General features: G+C 45.1%; 1 protein-coding gene across 12 annotated transcripts in view; it reads left to right on the forward strand.

Moving 5' to 3' along the window:
* Nucleotides 1-5472: 5472 nt before the first annotated feature.
* The window catches only part of LIMCH1 (LIM and calponin homology domains 1), a 339225-nt gene continuing 330626 nt past the window's right edge, over nt 5473-14071 (forward strand). For all 12 annotated transcript variants that reach the window (XM_055246654.2, XM_055246657.2, XM_055246661.2 and 9 more), the window contains exon 1: nt 5473-5647. In XM_055246654.2, coding sequence (XP_055102629.1) covers nt 5552-5647 — 96 coding nt within the window. In that variant the 5' untranslated portion in view covers nt 5473-5551. The remainder of the gene's footprint in view (nt 5648-14071) is intronic.

The following is a 14071-nucleotide window of genomic DNA, read 5'->3' on the forward strand; positions in this document are numbered from 1 at the left end:
CCATGGAGTACTATGTGGCCATAAAAAAGGATGAGTTCATGTCCTTTGTAGGGACGTGGATGAAGCTGGAAACCATCATTCTGAGCAAACCTTTGCAAGGACAGAAAACCAAACACTGCATGTTCTCACTCATAAGTGGGAATTGAACAAGGAGAACACTTGGACACAGGGCAGAGAATATCACACACTGGGGCCTGTCATGGGGTAGGGAGAGGGGGGAGGGATAGCATTAGGAGAAATACCTAATGTAAATGATGAGTTAATGTGTGCAGCAAACCAACATGGCACATGTATACCTTTGTAACAAACCTGCACGTTGTGCACATGTACCCTATAACTTAAAGTATAATTAAAAATAAATAAATAAATAAATAAATGGGTATAATACCAACCATATAAGATCATTGTAAGGATTAAGTGACAAAATGTGTGTTAGATTCTTGCTACAAATAATGTGCTAAATATATGTAAACTGTCTAAAAAAAAACCAAAAAAAAAACCCTGATGAATGGATATACAAAATACATAGCCATACAATGGCATATTATTTGGAAATAAAAAGGAACGAAGTACTGATACATGCTGCAACATGAATGAACCTTAATATCATGCTCATGAAGTCACATACAAAGGACCACATATTGTATGATTCCATTTATATGAAATGTCCAGAACAGGCAAATGTATGGAGACAAAGTAGAGTCATGGTTGCCAGGCCTCAGTCGGATGAGGTAAAAATGTGCCAAAATTAAATGTGGTGATACTTGCACAACTCTGTGAATATACTAAAACCCACTGAATTGTACACTTTAAATACGTGGATAGTAGGGTATGTGAATTATATCTCAATAAAGCTGTTACGAAAAAAACAAAACAAAACGAAAAAAGCCCACCAACAACCAACCTATATTCTTTGAATACACTACATCTCTAATTTGGCACTTATCATATAGCATTTTGTCTTATGGTTTTTTTCCCAATCATAATCGGCCGGGCACAGTGGCTCTCCCCTGTAATCCTAGCACTTTGGGAGGCAGAGCTGGGTGGATCACTTGAGGTCAAGAGTTCGAAACCAGCCTGGCCAATATGGTGAAACCCCATCTCTACTAAAAAAACAAAACAAAACAAAACAAAAAAAGAATTAGCCAGGCATGGTGGTGGGTGCCTGTAATCCCAGCTACTTAAGAGGCTGAGGCAGGAGAATTGCTTGAACCCTGGTGGTGGAGTTGCAGTGAGCCGAGATCACGCCACTGCACTCTAGCCTGGGCGATAGAGTGAGACTCTGTTTCAAAAAAACAAAAACAAAAACAAAAAACCCCAAAATGTTACTTCATACCCCCCAAATCATGATAATCTCTGAATTGTGGGGTTTTTTAAGATTTATTTTCTTCATTATATTTTCCAAATTTTCTCCAATGGCACATATTACTTTTATATTTGAAAGAACTACATTATAGAGAAATGAAAACATCATTTCACTAACAAAGTACTACTAAGTAATACTGAGCCATAGAAAAGAATGAGATTCTTCATTTGCAACAACATGGATGGAACAGGAGGTCATTGTGATAAATGAAATAAACCAGGCACAGAAAGACAAACTTAGCATGTTCTCACTTATTTGTGGGAGCTAAAAATTAAAACGATTGAACTCATGGAGATAGCAGACTGATGGCTACCAAAGGCTGGGAAGGGTAGTTGTGGGGGGGATTGGATTGGAAGTGGGGATGGTTAATGGGTACAAAAAATTAGGAAGAATAAATAAGATCTAGTATTTGATAGCACAACAGGGTGACTATAGTGAATGATTTAATTGTAAATTTAAAAATAACTAGGCCGAGCATAGTGGCTCATGCCTGTAATCCCAGCACTCTGGGAGGCCAAGGTAGGCAGATCATGAGGTCAGGAGATCAAGACCATCCTGGCCAAAATGGTGAAACCCTGTCTCTACTAAAAATACAAAACATAGCTGGGTGTGGTGGCGGGTGCCTGTAATCCCAGCTACTTGGGAGGCTGAGGCAGGACAATCGCTTGAACCTGGGAGGTGGAGGTTGTAGTGAGCCCAGACTGTGCCACTGCACTCCAGCCTGGGTGACAGAGCAAGACTCTGTCTCAAAAACAAACAAACAAACAAAAACTAAAAGAGTATAATTGGATTGTTTGTAACACAAAAGATAAATGCTTGAGGTGATGGATATGCCATTTACTTTGGTGTGATTATTACACATTTTATGCCTTTATCAAAATATCCCATATACTTCATAAATGTATATACCAGGTATGTACCCACAAAACAAAAATTTAAATAAATAAAATAACACAAAATTATTAGCTCCTAAAGGGCATAGTCTGTGTCCCCTTGTGGATTCTTCTGTATCTTCCGCATAGTAGGTTCTTAACAACTATTTATGGATATTATTGATAGCAGCACTAGGTTTGAATTCTATTATGGTTCTAAGTCTGTGGGTCTTTGGTAGCCTGTGTGAATTTGTGATTGGTAAAAGCTCAGAAAAAGCAAATGTTACCTTACGATTATAAACCTTAAAAGATGTAAAATGTATTTTCACTGAAAGAAAAAAGTTTTAGTTTAAATGCCAATTTCAATGCCAGATATATTAGAGATACGATAAAATTTAATACTCATTTTCAAATGGATTTAGATACACCATCTGGGCTAGCTGGCTTCCCCTCCTCCTAGTTACTCCATGCAGTGCAACCTGCCTATATTTGCCCATTCTCACACTGCTATAAAGACATACCTGAGACTGGGTAATTTATAAAGGAAAGAGGTTTAATAGACTCACAGTTCCGCATGGCTGGGGAGGCCTCAGGAACTGACAACCATGGCAGAAGGCAATGGAGAAGCAAGTGCCTTCTTCACAAGGCGGCACGAGAAAGAGAACAAAGAGGGAACTGCCAGACACTTTTAAGCCATCAGATCTTATGAGAACTCATTCACTATCATGAGAACGGCATGGTGGAAACTGCTCCCATGATCTAATCACCTCCCACCAGGTCCCTTCCTCAACATGTGGGGATTGCAATTCAGATTATAATTCAAGATAAGATTTGGGTGGGGACACAGAGCCAGACCATATCACTGCCCAAAGCCATATATTGCATTAGTGTACCAGAGTCATTTTGTGAACTGTTTGCTTTGCCATGTTTCTTTATAGAAACAAGGTCATCTTCTCCCCACATGTCTTTAGTCCTTTCCCATGCTTGCCTTCTTTATCTCCGCTTTGTGTACTTTTCCCTCCCTCTGTTTTGGACAGCAGGGTGGAGGTGAGGATCAGTGGTCTGTACTCAGCAATTGCTTGTTTGTCAGGTCCAGCTTTGGTCTGTTTACATTCAGTCCCCTTGTTCGTGCCTTTCACAATGATTCTGCCGGATGACTGTATCCACCTCATTTTAGGTGAGGAAACTGAGGGACACACTGTAAGTGGCAGAGTCTGGACAGGACTGGTAAGACAGCTTGGTGTGCAGTTAGGAGCAGATCTGGCGCCAGGCTGTCTGGGCTTTAATCCAACCCTCCCTGTCCACCAGCTCTGTCCCCTGGTTTCCTCGTAGGGATGATAATAGTCATATCTTACAGGGCTGGAATAAGGATTGACTTAGTCAATTATTTGTAATGCACTTAGAACAGTGCCTGGCACAGCATAAGTGCCACGTAAGTGTTTTCAAAGTAAATAAACTAAAGCCTGTCTGACTCCAAAGCTGGTAATGGTGAAATTTTAGGCCTGCTTTTTGTTTCATTCCCCTATTATAGCAGCGGAATTGGACAAAGATTAAACTCGGATTCTGGATGGGGAACAGAGATTTAGAGGCTGAGGCACCCAGGGACCTCCAGCCACCGTCAGAAACCTCTTGTTGGCAGCCATTCTGAAGAGAGGAATCGATTAGCTTGAGGTTAGGCCAAGAATACTGAGCTCCTTTGGACCCAGCGCTGGGCTCACGTAGGTCAGAGCTCCCTGGTGGCCTACCAGGGGATGCCCAGGCAACAATCTAAAAGGTAGGGTGTGCCCCTCACCCGCAGGCGGGACCTGGCCTGCCTCTCCCATGCTATCATTCCCGCCTGGTGCTCTCCTCACCGCCTCCAGTCTTGCTGGCCCGCTGTGGGCTCCTCCACGGGGAAGCTCATTCCTACCTTAAGGCCTTGGCATCCATCTGGAATTCTTCCCCCAGATTGTTACACAGTTAAATCTTCCTCACTCATGTCACCTCTTCAGGACATTTCCTTACAGACACCTTCCTTGATCGTCACTTGGGCTCCAGTGCAAAACAGAAGGCATGCTCAAGTGGGAGTGGCCGAGGAGAGTTTAAAGGAAGGGTTAGAAAGAAGTGAGCCGGGTCGGGAGACCATGATGGGACGGGGAAGCCTTTACCATACCTAGGCCTGGGAGGTTGAGTGGGACCAGAGGAGATGGGGAACCTTCTGGAAACCCCCTACCCACCTGCAGGAAGGGACGAGATAAATGCACGTCTCTCTTCAGCTCACTGATCATCTGCCTACCTCCCATTAATGGAACCGGGACTCATGGGTCAGCCTCTCAGCCAAAAGAGGGGAAGGCTATCGGAAATTACCCCGCCCTTTTTCTTCCAAAGTCATTATCTTCTCCTATCTTAACAATACCCGCCACAATTATCTTCTTTTGATTTACATGTTTATTGTCTGTCCGGGCCCCCAATTCCCTCTACAATGTAAATACCTCGAGGGCAAGGACTTCCAGGTAGGGTGTGTGTGTGTGTGTGTGTGTGTGTGTGTGTATGTGTTTCCATCTCTGCGTCCCCAGCGCCTGGCCCAGTGCCTGACGCATAGTAGGTGCACAGTGACTGTTGGTTGACTGCATCGACAGACTAGGACACAGGTAGCCTTCTTGGAGAAGGAAAAGCTCATCAGGGTCGTTTTTCTTTTTCTTCTTACAAAAAGATCAAGTGGCTGTGTACTTCCCGGCGCCGGGCCAGGGGCTGCCCCGCCTTGCCCCCACCTCTGCGGCCAAGAGTGACTGCAGGTGCTGCGCGGCCAGTGCCCGCGCGTCCTACTGCTCCGGTGCCGCAGCGCCGGTTCTCCAGGGCCCGGGTGCGCCCCGCTGGGCGCGCGTCTCCCATATGATGCCGGACCCGTCCGCCCGCCCCTCACCAGCCGGCCGGGCGCAGGGACGTGCGGGGCGGCCGGCGGAGTCCCTCTATCGGGCTGGGTGTGAGCGGGAGGGAGACACGCAGCGCTCGCTCCGGGTTATTTTTAGTCGGTAGCTGTGTTCCCCCTCCCCGGGGGTGGAGCGGCCCGCGAAGGTGGGGAGCAGAAGCTCCCGGCGCCTCCGCGCTCGCTCCCGCGGGGCACTCAACGGCGCACTGGAGCCCGGGCGGCGCTGGGAACAGCTGCCGCGGCGTCCTCTAGCAGCGCGCGGCTCTCCCGGGACCTGCGCCGGCCGGGGGCGGGGAAAGGCGGGGAGGGGAGGCCGGCGGGCGGGAAGGGGCGGGGAGCGCGCTCCTGCGGCGGCGGCGGCGGCCGTCCTCATCCCGGAGCTCGAGAGGACGCGGGGCTGCGCAAATGGCTTGTCCCGCTCTCGGTCTTGAAGCTCTTCAGCCCCTGCAGCCCGAGCCGCCCCCCGAGCCCGCCTTCTCCGAGGCGCAGAAGTGGATCGAGGTAGGTGCTGGTGGCTGGCGGGCGGCCGGCGGGCGGCCTTGCACTGGCGCCCTGAGCCACGGACCCGCGCACGCTCCGACCGCAGGTCCAGCCTCGCCTCCCCCCAACTCCCCCCACTTTCTTTTGCCAGCTGCTCCAGGTCACCCCCCCCCGGGCCTCGGCGAGCCGCGAAACCCTAGCGCTTTGGCATTGGAATCCCGGGCGAGGGTGGGCGTGAAAGGGGACACTGCAGTCTAGCTGAGCGCGTGAGGGCAGGAAGGGATCCGCTGCGCCTCCATCCTTCCTGCCCGCCGGCCTCGCAAATCTCAGCTAGCGCCGCTTCCAGGCGCTGCCAAGGGAAGCGCAGTGCTAGCAAAGCGTTGCAAAGGCGCAGGGAGCGCGAGCCCCCAGAGACTTCACCGGTGTTCGCATTTCGGGGTATCTTGCTTCTGGTCCCACATTTCGCCCCTTGTCCCCTTACCCCGCACCCTTCCGGAGCAGAGCTGCCAGTGTCTCCACGGAGGCGCATACCCACCGGAGCCTCTTGCTGTATTCCTGGCACCGGGTCAGGTGTGAGGCTGGCACAGTGCGCAGGGCCGGGGTAGCCTGCAAGACCCACTTGCGAGCACGCATCCGCATAGACGCTGCCCAGCCTTTGGCAAAACCCGCCCCTCTCCATCCCGGGGACGGCAGGGTCGGTTCCGAAGTACGGGCTACCCGGTCTGGTTGGCATATTGCACTTCTTAAATGACTCGTTGGCAGGCCAGGGAAATCACTGGAGCTCTCGGCTCTCAGTCCAGGAAGCGCTCGCTGGGTGATCCTGATTCACGATGTCTATCAGTAGATGCAGCTTGGTAGCCCCGAGCTCCCGAAATGACCTGTCTGCGGGGTTCAGGACGCTTGAAGGGCATGAAGGGGAAAGGTGACCCCCTATGATTAGTGCAAGGAGCCTCAGCTTCAATGGGTGGCCTTTCTGGAGGCTTAGTGGACGGTATGAATTTGGCCTTATTTCCCTCAGTGACAAGCAGCCCTCTTTGCCTGGTAGTTCAGAGGAGGAAGTGTACCGCTAAATCATGACCCAGCAATGTTGAAGCTTCCAGAATTCCGCCTGTCACTTAGTGACTCCCCACTCCGTTCAGCATCGTGGTTCCCAAGAAGCTGCTAGAGTAACAAGAGCTCACGTACAGATTTAAACCTGCTGAGCTTCCTGCAGAAACCACCCTCACTTAGTACTTAACTGCTCTCCTGCTCCAGCCAGAGACCTGTACCCTACAGGGTTAACCTGCTTCCCTCAAGCAAGAGTGCTACTTAAGAGTATAGAAACATCTGTTTGAAAAATAGGGCTCAAGAAACAGAACAATGAACATCAGGGCTGTCTTGCTGAAAGCCCCAGGCATGTCTCTCATAATTTGATAGCTCACCATCAGATGAGAAAAAGACCTTGGCTTTTTATTTTTGCTATGTGGCTAGAACGGTTTGGCGTGTGACAGGTGCTCTGTGTTGCGTACTTATGCTCCCAGGATACACAGGAAACATTTGTAGTTATTGGCTTAGTGCAGAGTTGGATAACTATTTTTCAGGTTCTTGAACTTTAAAATTCTCAGGAGAGATTTCGAGTGTGGGTGGGGGTAAGGGGAGGATCTAGAAGCAGAACAGTCTTTACTGTCCTTGAAGGCAAGTGATTTATTCTCAATTTCCTTAACTGTGAGTATCATTGACATATTCTGCTTTAAAAATGTATTGTGGTATGAGTTACACATGTAAATGCACAAATCTGAAGTGTACACCTCCATGAATTTTGACATATGTATATTACTGTAGCCCCCACCTAAATCAAGATACAAAATGTCACCTTTGGCCCAGATTACAGTTTGCTTTTAAGAGGTAGTATATTTTAGGCTATTATGCAGTGCAGAATATTAGCTTTAATATCACGTTTAAGAAAAGAAAGAAGAGATTCCTTAAGAAAGTAGAGCCTCATTAAGCCCTATAGACAGTTTGGGATTGTTCTTGATGCTTTACCATTCATACCAATTTAAGAATGTGAAAACCATAATGGGGCATGCGTGGCTTTAGGACCAGGCAGCCCAGGCGAGCTGCGTGTGCATTATTGAAGCGGCCTATCTCCTTTCAATTGTTGGGTTCAGTTTCAGGGAAAGGAGAGCTTCCCCCTCCTAGGCTATATAAAAAGGTAATTGCTCCAGGGGAAAGATAGAGACTTCCCCTTTCCTTCCCAGAGGTTCTTCTTGAAATGTAAATGCCGAGTCTGCAAACCACGGGAACTCAGGAGTTGTAACAGATGGTTTTGCATGCAGTTGCCTTGTGAACAAAGATTCCTCAGCTAATATAGCAATAATGTAGTACTTAGGGCCAGTGAATTCCCGGGTGGTGCGGGCGGGAGGGGGGATTGTTATCTCGAGACAATTGCAGCTCCTCTAGGGGCCCCATTGTCTCTGGCAACATCCTCATTGGTAGGGCTTTGTTTTTACTTTTTTTCAGTTGGTGATTAAATTTCCCATAGGTTTTTTTTCTTTCTTTCTTCTTTTTGAGTAGTCAGGAATTTCACCCCTTCATAAAAATGTTCCCTTGGGTGGAGCAAGTTAATAAACAAACTTTGCCGCTTGTCTCGCCTCGGTTCTTGGTCTTGCTTGAGTCATGGATTGGCGAGAAAACATTCATTCTTAATAAAGGCTCAGGGAACCAGATCCAGGACGTAACTTGTTAGTGAGGAATTTCTCGGCCTGCAGCCTTGGCTATTTGGGGACCATGTTACTGGGCAGGAAATGTGGCCTGGGAACGATTCCCCCACCTCAGCCCCCCTCCCCTCACTCCTTCCTTAGTTGGCAAAGGTGAAAGCTCTAATGGAGCTCTAGATGGTCACAGACCATATGGGGACAGCCCTGTAACACTCCTAGTGACTTTTTATAGCTGCAGGAACAGGTTGCACATCTTACTGTGTGTTTGGGAAGACTCCTAGAGGAGACAGCAAACTTGAAGTAGCAACTCTGGCTACCAGCAGGCAGGGGAGTGACTAACTTCTTTCCATACTACTTTTCTAGAAGGCCTTACTGAGCAGAACACAGTAAGTGAGAGGTCAGACCTTGGAGCTGGGCATCCTGGGTTTGAGTCCAGAGTCTGTTACTTTGTAGCTAGATGACCCTGAGCAAGCTACTTTTCCTTTACTGTGGTTCCAAATGATTTCTTTGAAAGATAGCTCTAGTTGTTAGCAACAACAAAAATAACCAAGAGTTATTATTGAGAGCATCTGTAAAACAGGATACTAATAACAGCTCACCTATTTCATAGGAGTGCTGTCAGGATTAAATCAATTAATATATTTAAAATTCTTAGAACAGTGCCCAGTACATAGGAAGTGCTGTGTAAGTATGGCTAGTGGTATTATTACCATTATTATTACCACTGCTGTTACTTTTACTACTACTATTATCATTATGATAATTATTACTACTACTGCTATTGCTATTGTTTTTTCTGTTGTTAATAACAACTAAGGTTGATTTTGAAAGAAGTGATTCAGAACACCAAATTTCCAGGGTAGAAAATATGATTCAATTGCCTACTGATTTCATCCTATTATCTCACTCTGTTAACTCTGGATACCTGGAGTAGAAGTTAACTAGATGCTACATGTCACTCTAATTTGCACTAAAAGTGACTTGGGGATCAGAGAAAAACCTTTAATATCTACTCATAAAGTGATCTTGGTAGTCCATCAAAGCTTAGAAAATTATTCCTCAATATTATGCTGAATATGTAAGTTTAATGTATAATCTTTGTTACCAAACTCCAAGCAAAATGCTCAATGCCTCTCCTCTTGTAGATGATCTAATATTAAATCATTATACAAATAATGGGTCCAAATATTCATCTAAATGCAGCAGAGTTTTATTCACTGAGGTTGTGTCAACTCCTGCTAGGAATAAGAATAATTCTTCCATTGATTTTCTTTCCCGCTTCCTCCCTTCTTTTATTATTTCCTTCTTTTTTTTTTTTGGTGGTATTTATTGAGTTACAAGAATTTATTAGTAGGTTAGAGGACTCCGATTTTCCTGATTCCCCACTTCTCTTGGCCTCATCACCCACAACAATATTTATCTGTTCTAATCTGTGGTTCTTCTTTTCAATGCCAAACACTTTCTGAAGAAACAGATGGCCTTCAACTTGGTTTTGGTTATGATTTGGAACAGGTTTCCAGGCCTTTAGGGAGGGACTGGAAATTTCAACCCAACTCAGCCTTATTTCTCAACTTGAGAAGTTCCTGGACTCCTTTACCTTCAATCAGAGTGTGCCCGTGGGGCTTGGTGATGAATACAATCTTATTTGTGACCTAATCCATACTTCACAAGAGTGAGAACTAGTGCTGGAAGGGATCAGTTTCTCATTTTGGTTCATTCCCTGCTGCCCACATAGAATTGTTTTCTTATTCAGCTGGGACCTAATTCTGAAGATTAAAAACACTGAGGGTATCATAGCTCTCCAAGACCAAAAGACGCTTGTGTTGTTTGGCAGTAGGGAAAATTTATGAATAGCTTTTGAGATAATTTAGCATTTAATGGCCAGTAACATACAACATTTGTGATGTAATACCATAAGTTATACCTGTAGTCATTCTAATTCTCCACCTCTGTAGGGACTAGACTCTTAACATCTTTTTATCCCAACAGGTAGTTAACTTTGCAGATGGTCCTCCAGCTTTGCATAAGTTGCCAAGGAAGAGGAAGAAAAAACTTTTCTGGCTAGATCAAGGAAGGAGTAGTGGTCTGAATAGATATGTAAATGAGAGCAGGCGGCATCTTTCTCACAATGACATTTAAATAGTCTGGCTTGTTTGTATACAAGAGCAGCTATGACACAATGCTGTCACATGGTAGGAAAACAGTGAGGTCCCACAGATTTGGGGAAAGAGGATGCGGAATGGGAGGTGGAGCTGGCACTTCTTGCCCCAGCATCTCCCTGGAAACCAGTTGCATCAGGCGAGCTCCAAAGGGCAGACTGAGCACTAGCTACCAAGAAAGGGAAGGCTGGGCATGTGTTCCCAGCCACTGGGTCTCTTGGCCTCCTGCTGTCCGCCGATGGATGACAATAGAGCCATGATGTAGACAGTTGGCCTTGATTCTGTGGGTGGCAGTCAGTACTAGGTGGGACTAGGCAGCTCTAGGAGTACTAGAAATTGGCCTGGCAGCTTCTCTTTTTGCTTTAGACCATTCTGAAGCTTCAAAGCATCATAGTTGGGGGATAACATGATGATAAAAATTATGGTAATGATGCTGATGTTGCTGATGATAAAAGGTACTATTTATTGAGTGCTTATTATGTGCCTGCTAAAGTCTATGTACAGTTGGTCCCCCGAAGTGGTGCAAAATACATTTTGTATTTTGTATTTTGACCTTGATTTTCATGGTTCAGGACAGAATCAGCTAACACTGGTTGATTTTTGACCAAACTGTTCTCACTGGAATTAGATTTTCCTTTTAAGCCTAGTTCACTGTTCTGAGATTTTTAAAAAGGTACAATACAATTTTATAATAGAACACCTCATATGTTCCTTAGGATGTGTGTGTGTTTACATTTGAGGCAGAAGAAAGGTGTCAGATATGATCTTTTTTGGAGGAAGGGTAGGATAGAAAAAAGGATGACTTCAGTGCTATTAAATCAGGAAAGGAAGGGATAATAGAACTTTGGTTTTAAGTGATTGAGAAATATAAAAATAGCCTAAACTAGAGGGCTAAAGATAATATAGGGGAAAAATAGTTCTTAAAAAAAGATAGAATATTGGAAAGACTTCTGTCTGGACATGAGATGTTGTATTTCAAGGAGGAATGATGCCATGGAATTCAGTTCTGCTGTGATAAAATTCCATGTTTGCAATATTGAAAACAACACTTCCAAAGAGACGCCTTCATGCATCTAACCCTGATGGGATGTGTATTAGTTCATTTACATACTGCTATAAAGATATGACCTGAGACTGGGTAATTTATAAAGAAAGGAGGTTTAACTGACAAAGTTCCACGTGGCTGGGGAGGCCTCAAGAAACTTATAATTACGATGGAAGGCAAAGGGGAAGCAAGACAGGTCTTATATGGTGGCAGGAGAGAGAGAGCAAGCGAAGAGGGAACTGCCAAATGCTTTTAAAACCATTAGCTCTCATGAGAACTCACTCACCATCATGAGAACAGCATGAGGGAAACTGCCTCCGTGTTCCAGTCACCTCCCCGCAGGCTCCCTCTCCTGACATGTGGAGATTACAACTTGAGATGAGATTTGGGTGGGGACACAGAGCCAAACCATATCAGGATGGCTAGCGTATCTCAGAGAATTACCTTTGGCATCAGGAAAAGGACAGATGATGTAGTCATATAAAATGCACCTAAGAAATAACTTGGTTGACACCTTTTCCCACTGTCAGGAAAACTGTGCTCTATGCTGAGACCTTAAGAATAAAATATTGGTTAGGTTGGGAAAGCGCCATGTTTCCACTGTCCTGCATTTTGCCTGTGTGAGAGTTACTCTAGTGTGGCTGTTGGAGGCTGCAACTTGGCCTCCTGGTCAGTGTAAGTTAGGGACTGCCCCACCTATTCACCCCTAGATAGCCCATTAGGAGGCCATGGAGGAATACACCTGCACTTGCTTTTAAAATCAAGGTCGGCTAGGCACGGTGGCTCACGCCTGTAATCCCAGCACTATGGGAGGCCAAGGCTGGTGGATCACGAGGTTAGGAGATCCAGACCATTCTGGCTAACACAGTGAAACCCCATTCTCTATTAAAAATACAAAAAAAAAAAAAAAAAAAAAAGAAAAGAAAAGAAAAAAAAAATCATCCGGGCGTGGTGGCGGGCACCTGTAGTCCCAGCTACTCGGAACGCTGAGGCAGGAGAATGGCATGAACCTGGGAGGCGGAGCTTGCAGTGAGCCAAAATCATGCCACTGCACTCCAGCCTGGACGGCAGTGTGAGACTCCATCTTAAAAAAAAAAAAAAAAAATCAAGTTCAAGAACAGAAGGACTTGTGGCTTTTTCATTTCCATGACCGAACACTGTTAAAAAAAATTCCTCAGCCTTATTTTTTTACCAAGTATGTTCACCAAATGGGTCTGCACCAAGTGAGGAACTGAAGTTATATTTATTGCAATGAGTACATAGCTATCTTTTTCTCCCCTCAGAAGTGTTTAAAAAATATTTTGAACAATTATTTTATTTTAATTGAATATCTTATTCCAATTGAAATTGAATGAAAGCTACAATAAGCTCAGTCAAATTGTTAAAATATGAAAATAATTATTTGGGAGGCTTAGCTATCACTCATTTGTAAGTTTGCTTCAGTATAAACAGTGGCAAAAATAAGCATTAATATTTTCACATGTGAAAGTGTGCTTTCAAAAATTATTTCCTGAAAAGTGTTTACTGAGCTCCAACAATGTGCAGCATAGTGCCAGGCATAGTGTTAGGTAATGAACAAAATAAGCATGCTTCCTGCCCTCATGAAATATACAATGTGGCGGGGGGACAGAGAGATTAAACAATACATATATAACTACAATTTGGAATACATACTATGAAGACAAAGAATGGGGCAGGGGGTATTAAGAGAAAAGTACTCTTTAAAAAGACAGGGATTCTTAGTGAAAGTAAGATTTAAGTTAAGACCACTGAAGAATTCTAAGCAGGAGAATTTGATTGATGATGATTTATTGAGAAAAGGGCTTGCGTTGGGATGCAACACATACTTTTATTATGATTGTGTTTTGAAACAAGGTAAGGTAGAAACACTCTTAAATTTCTCTAGGTCTGTTGAAGGTAGATGTGTGTTGGTGGTGGGGCAGGGGGTGAAGGTACCTGCCTCAGAAGTTCTTGAATATTCCTTTCAGGCCACTCAGAGTTTGCATGATGATCCACTGTCCATTTTACATCTGAGGCACAGATAAGAAGTCTTCTAAGAAAAATGCAGAGAGGACTTTGGGATTTGTGTTTGAGCCTAGACTCTGGATTAAAATTCTTGGACAAAATAGAGGCTGTACTCCACTCTTAGTAGGAAGGGGCTGCGGGAAACCTGCTTGCTTTTCAGTGAGGGAAGAGAGCCATTTTGTGTGAGACTTTGGGTGGTGACCCACAGATGTCTTCTCATTTGGGAACTTTCCGCAACTTCTTCCAAAAGAGGGGGCTTTATAAACTACTAAAGCCAGGTGCCCTTTGGGAGCCTCATAAATTGTAAACCCTGGAGGTCTCTGACTGAGATTCCTTTCAACACTTGAACCACCATTCTTAGACCCCCTCCCCCATCTTCTCAGTCCAACATGGCTGCTGGAGAGTCGTGATCACATCACCTTTGCAGGAAGCTGAATGGAGGCAAGGAAAGTGAAGAGTGCATCCTTCCCATGTAAGGTGCCTTCTGAGAAACTCTTTGTGACATACCGGCTACCATTTT

This window comes from Symphalangus syndactylus, chromosome 16 (assembly GCF_028878055.3).
Source record: "Symphalangus syndactylus isolate Jambi chromosome 16, NHGRI_mSymSyn1-v2.1_pri, whole genome shotgun sequence".
NCBI classification, from domain to species: Eukaryota; Metazoa; Chordata; class Mammalia; order Primates; family Hylobatidae; genus Symphalangus; species Symphalangus syndactylus.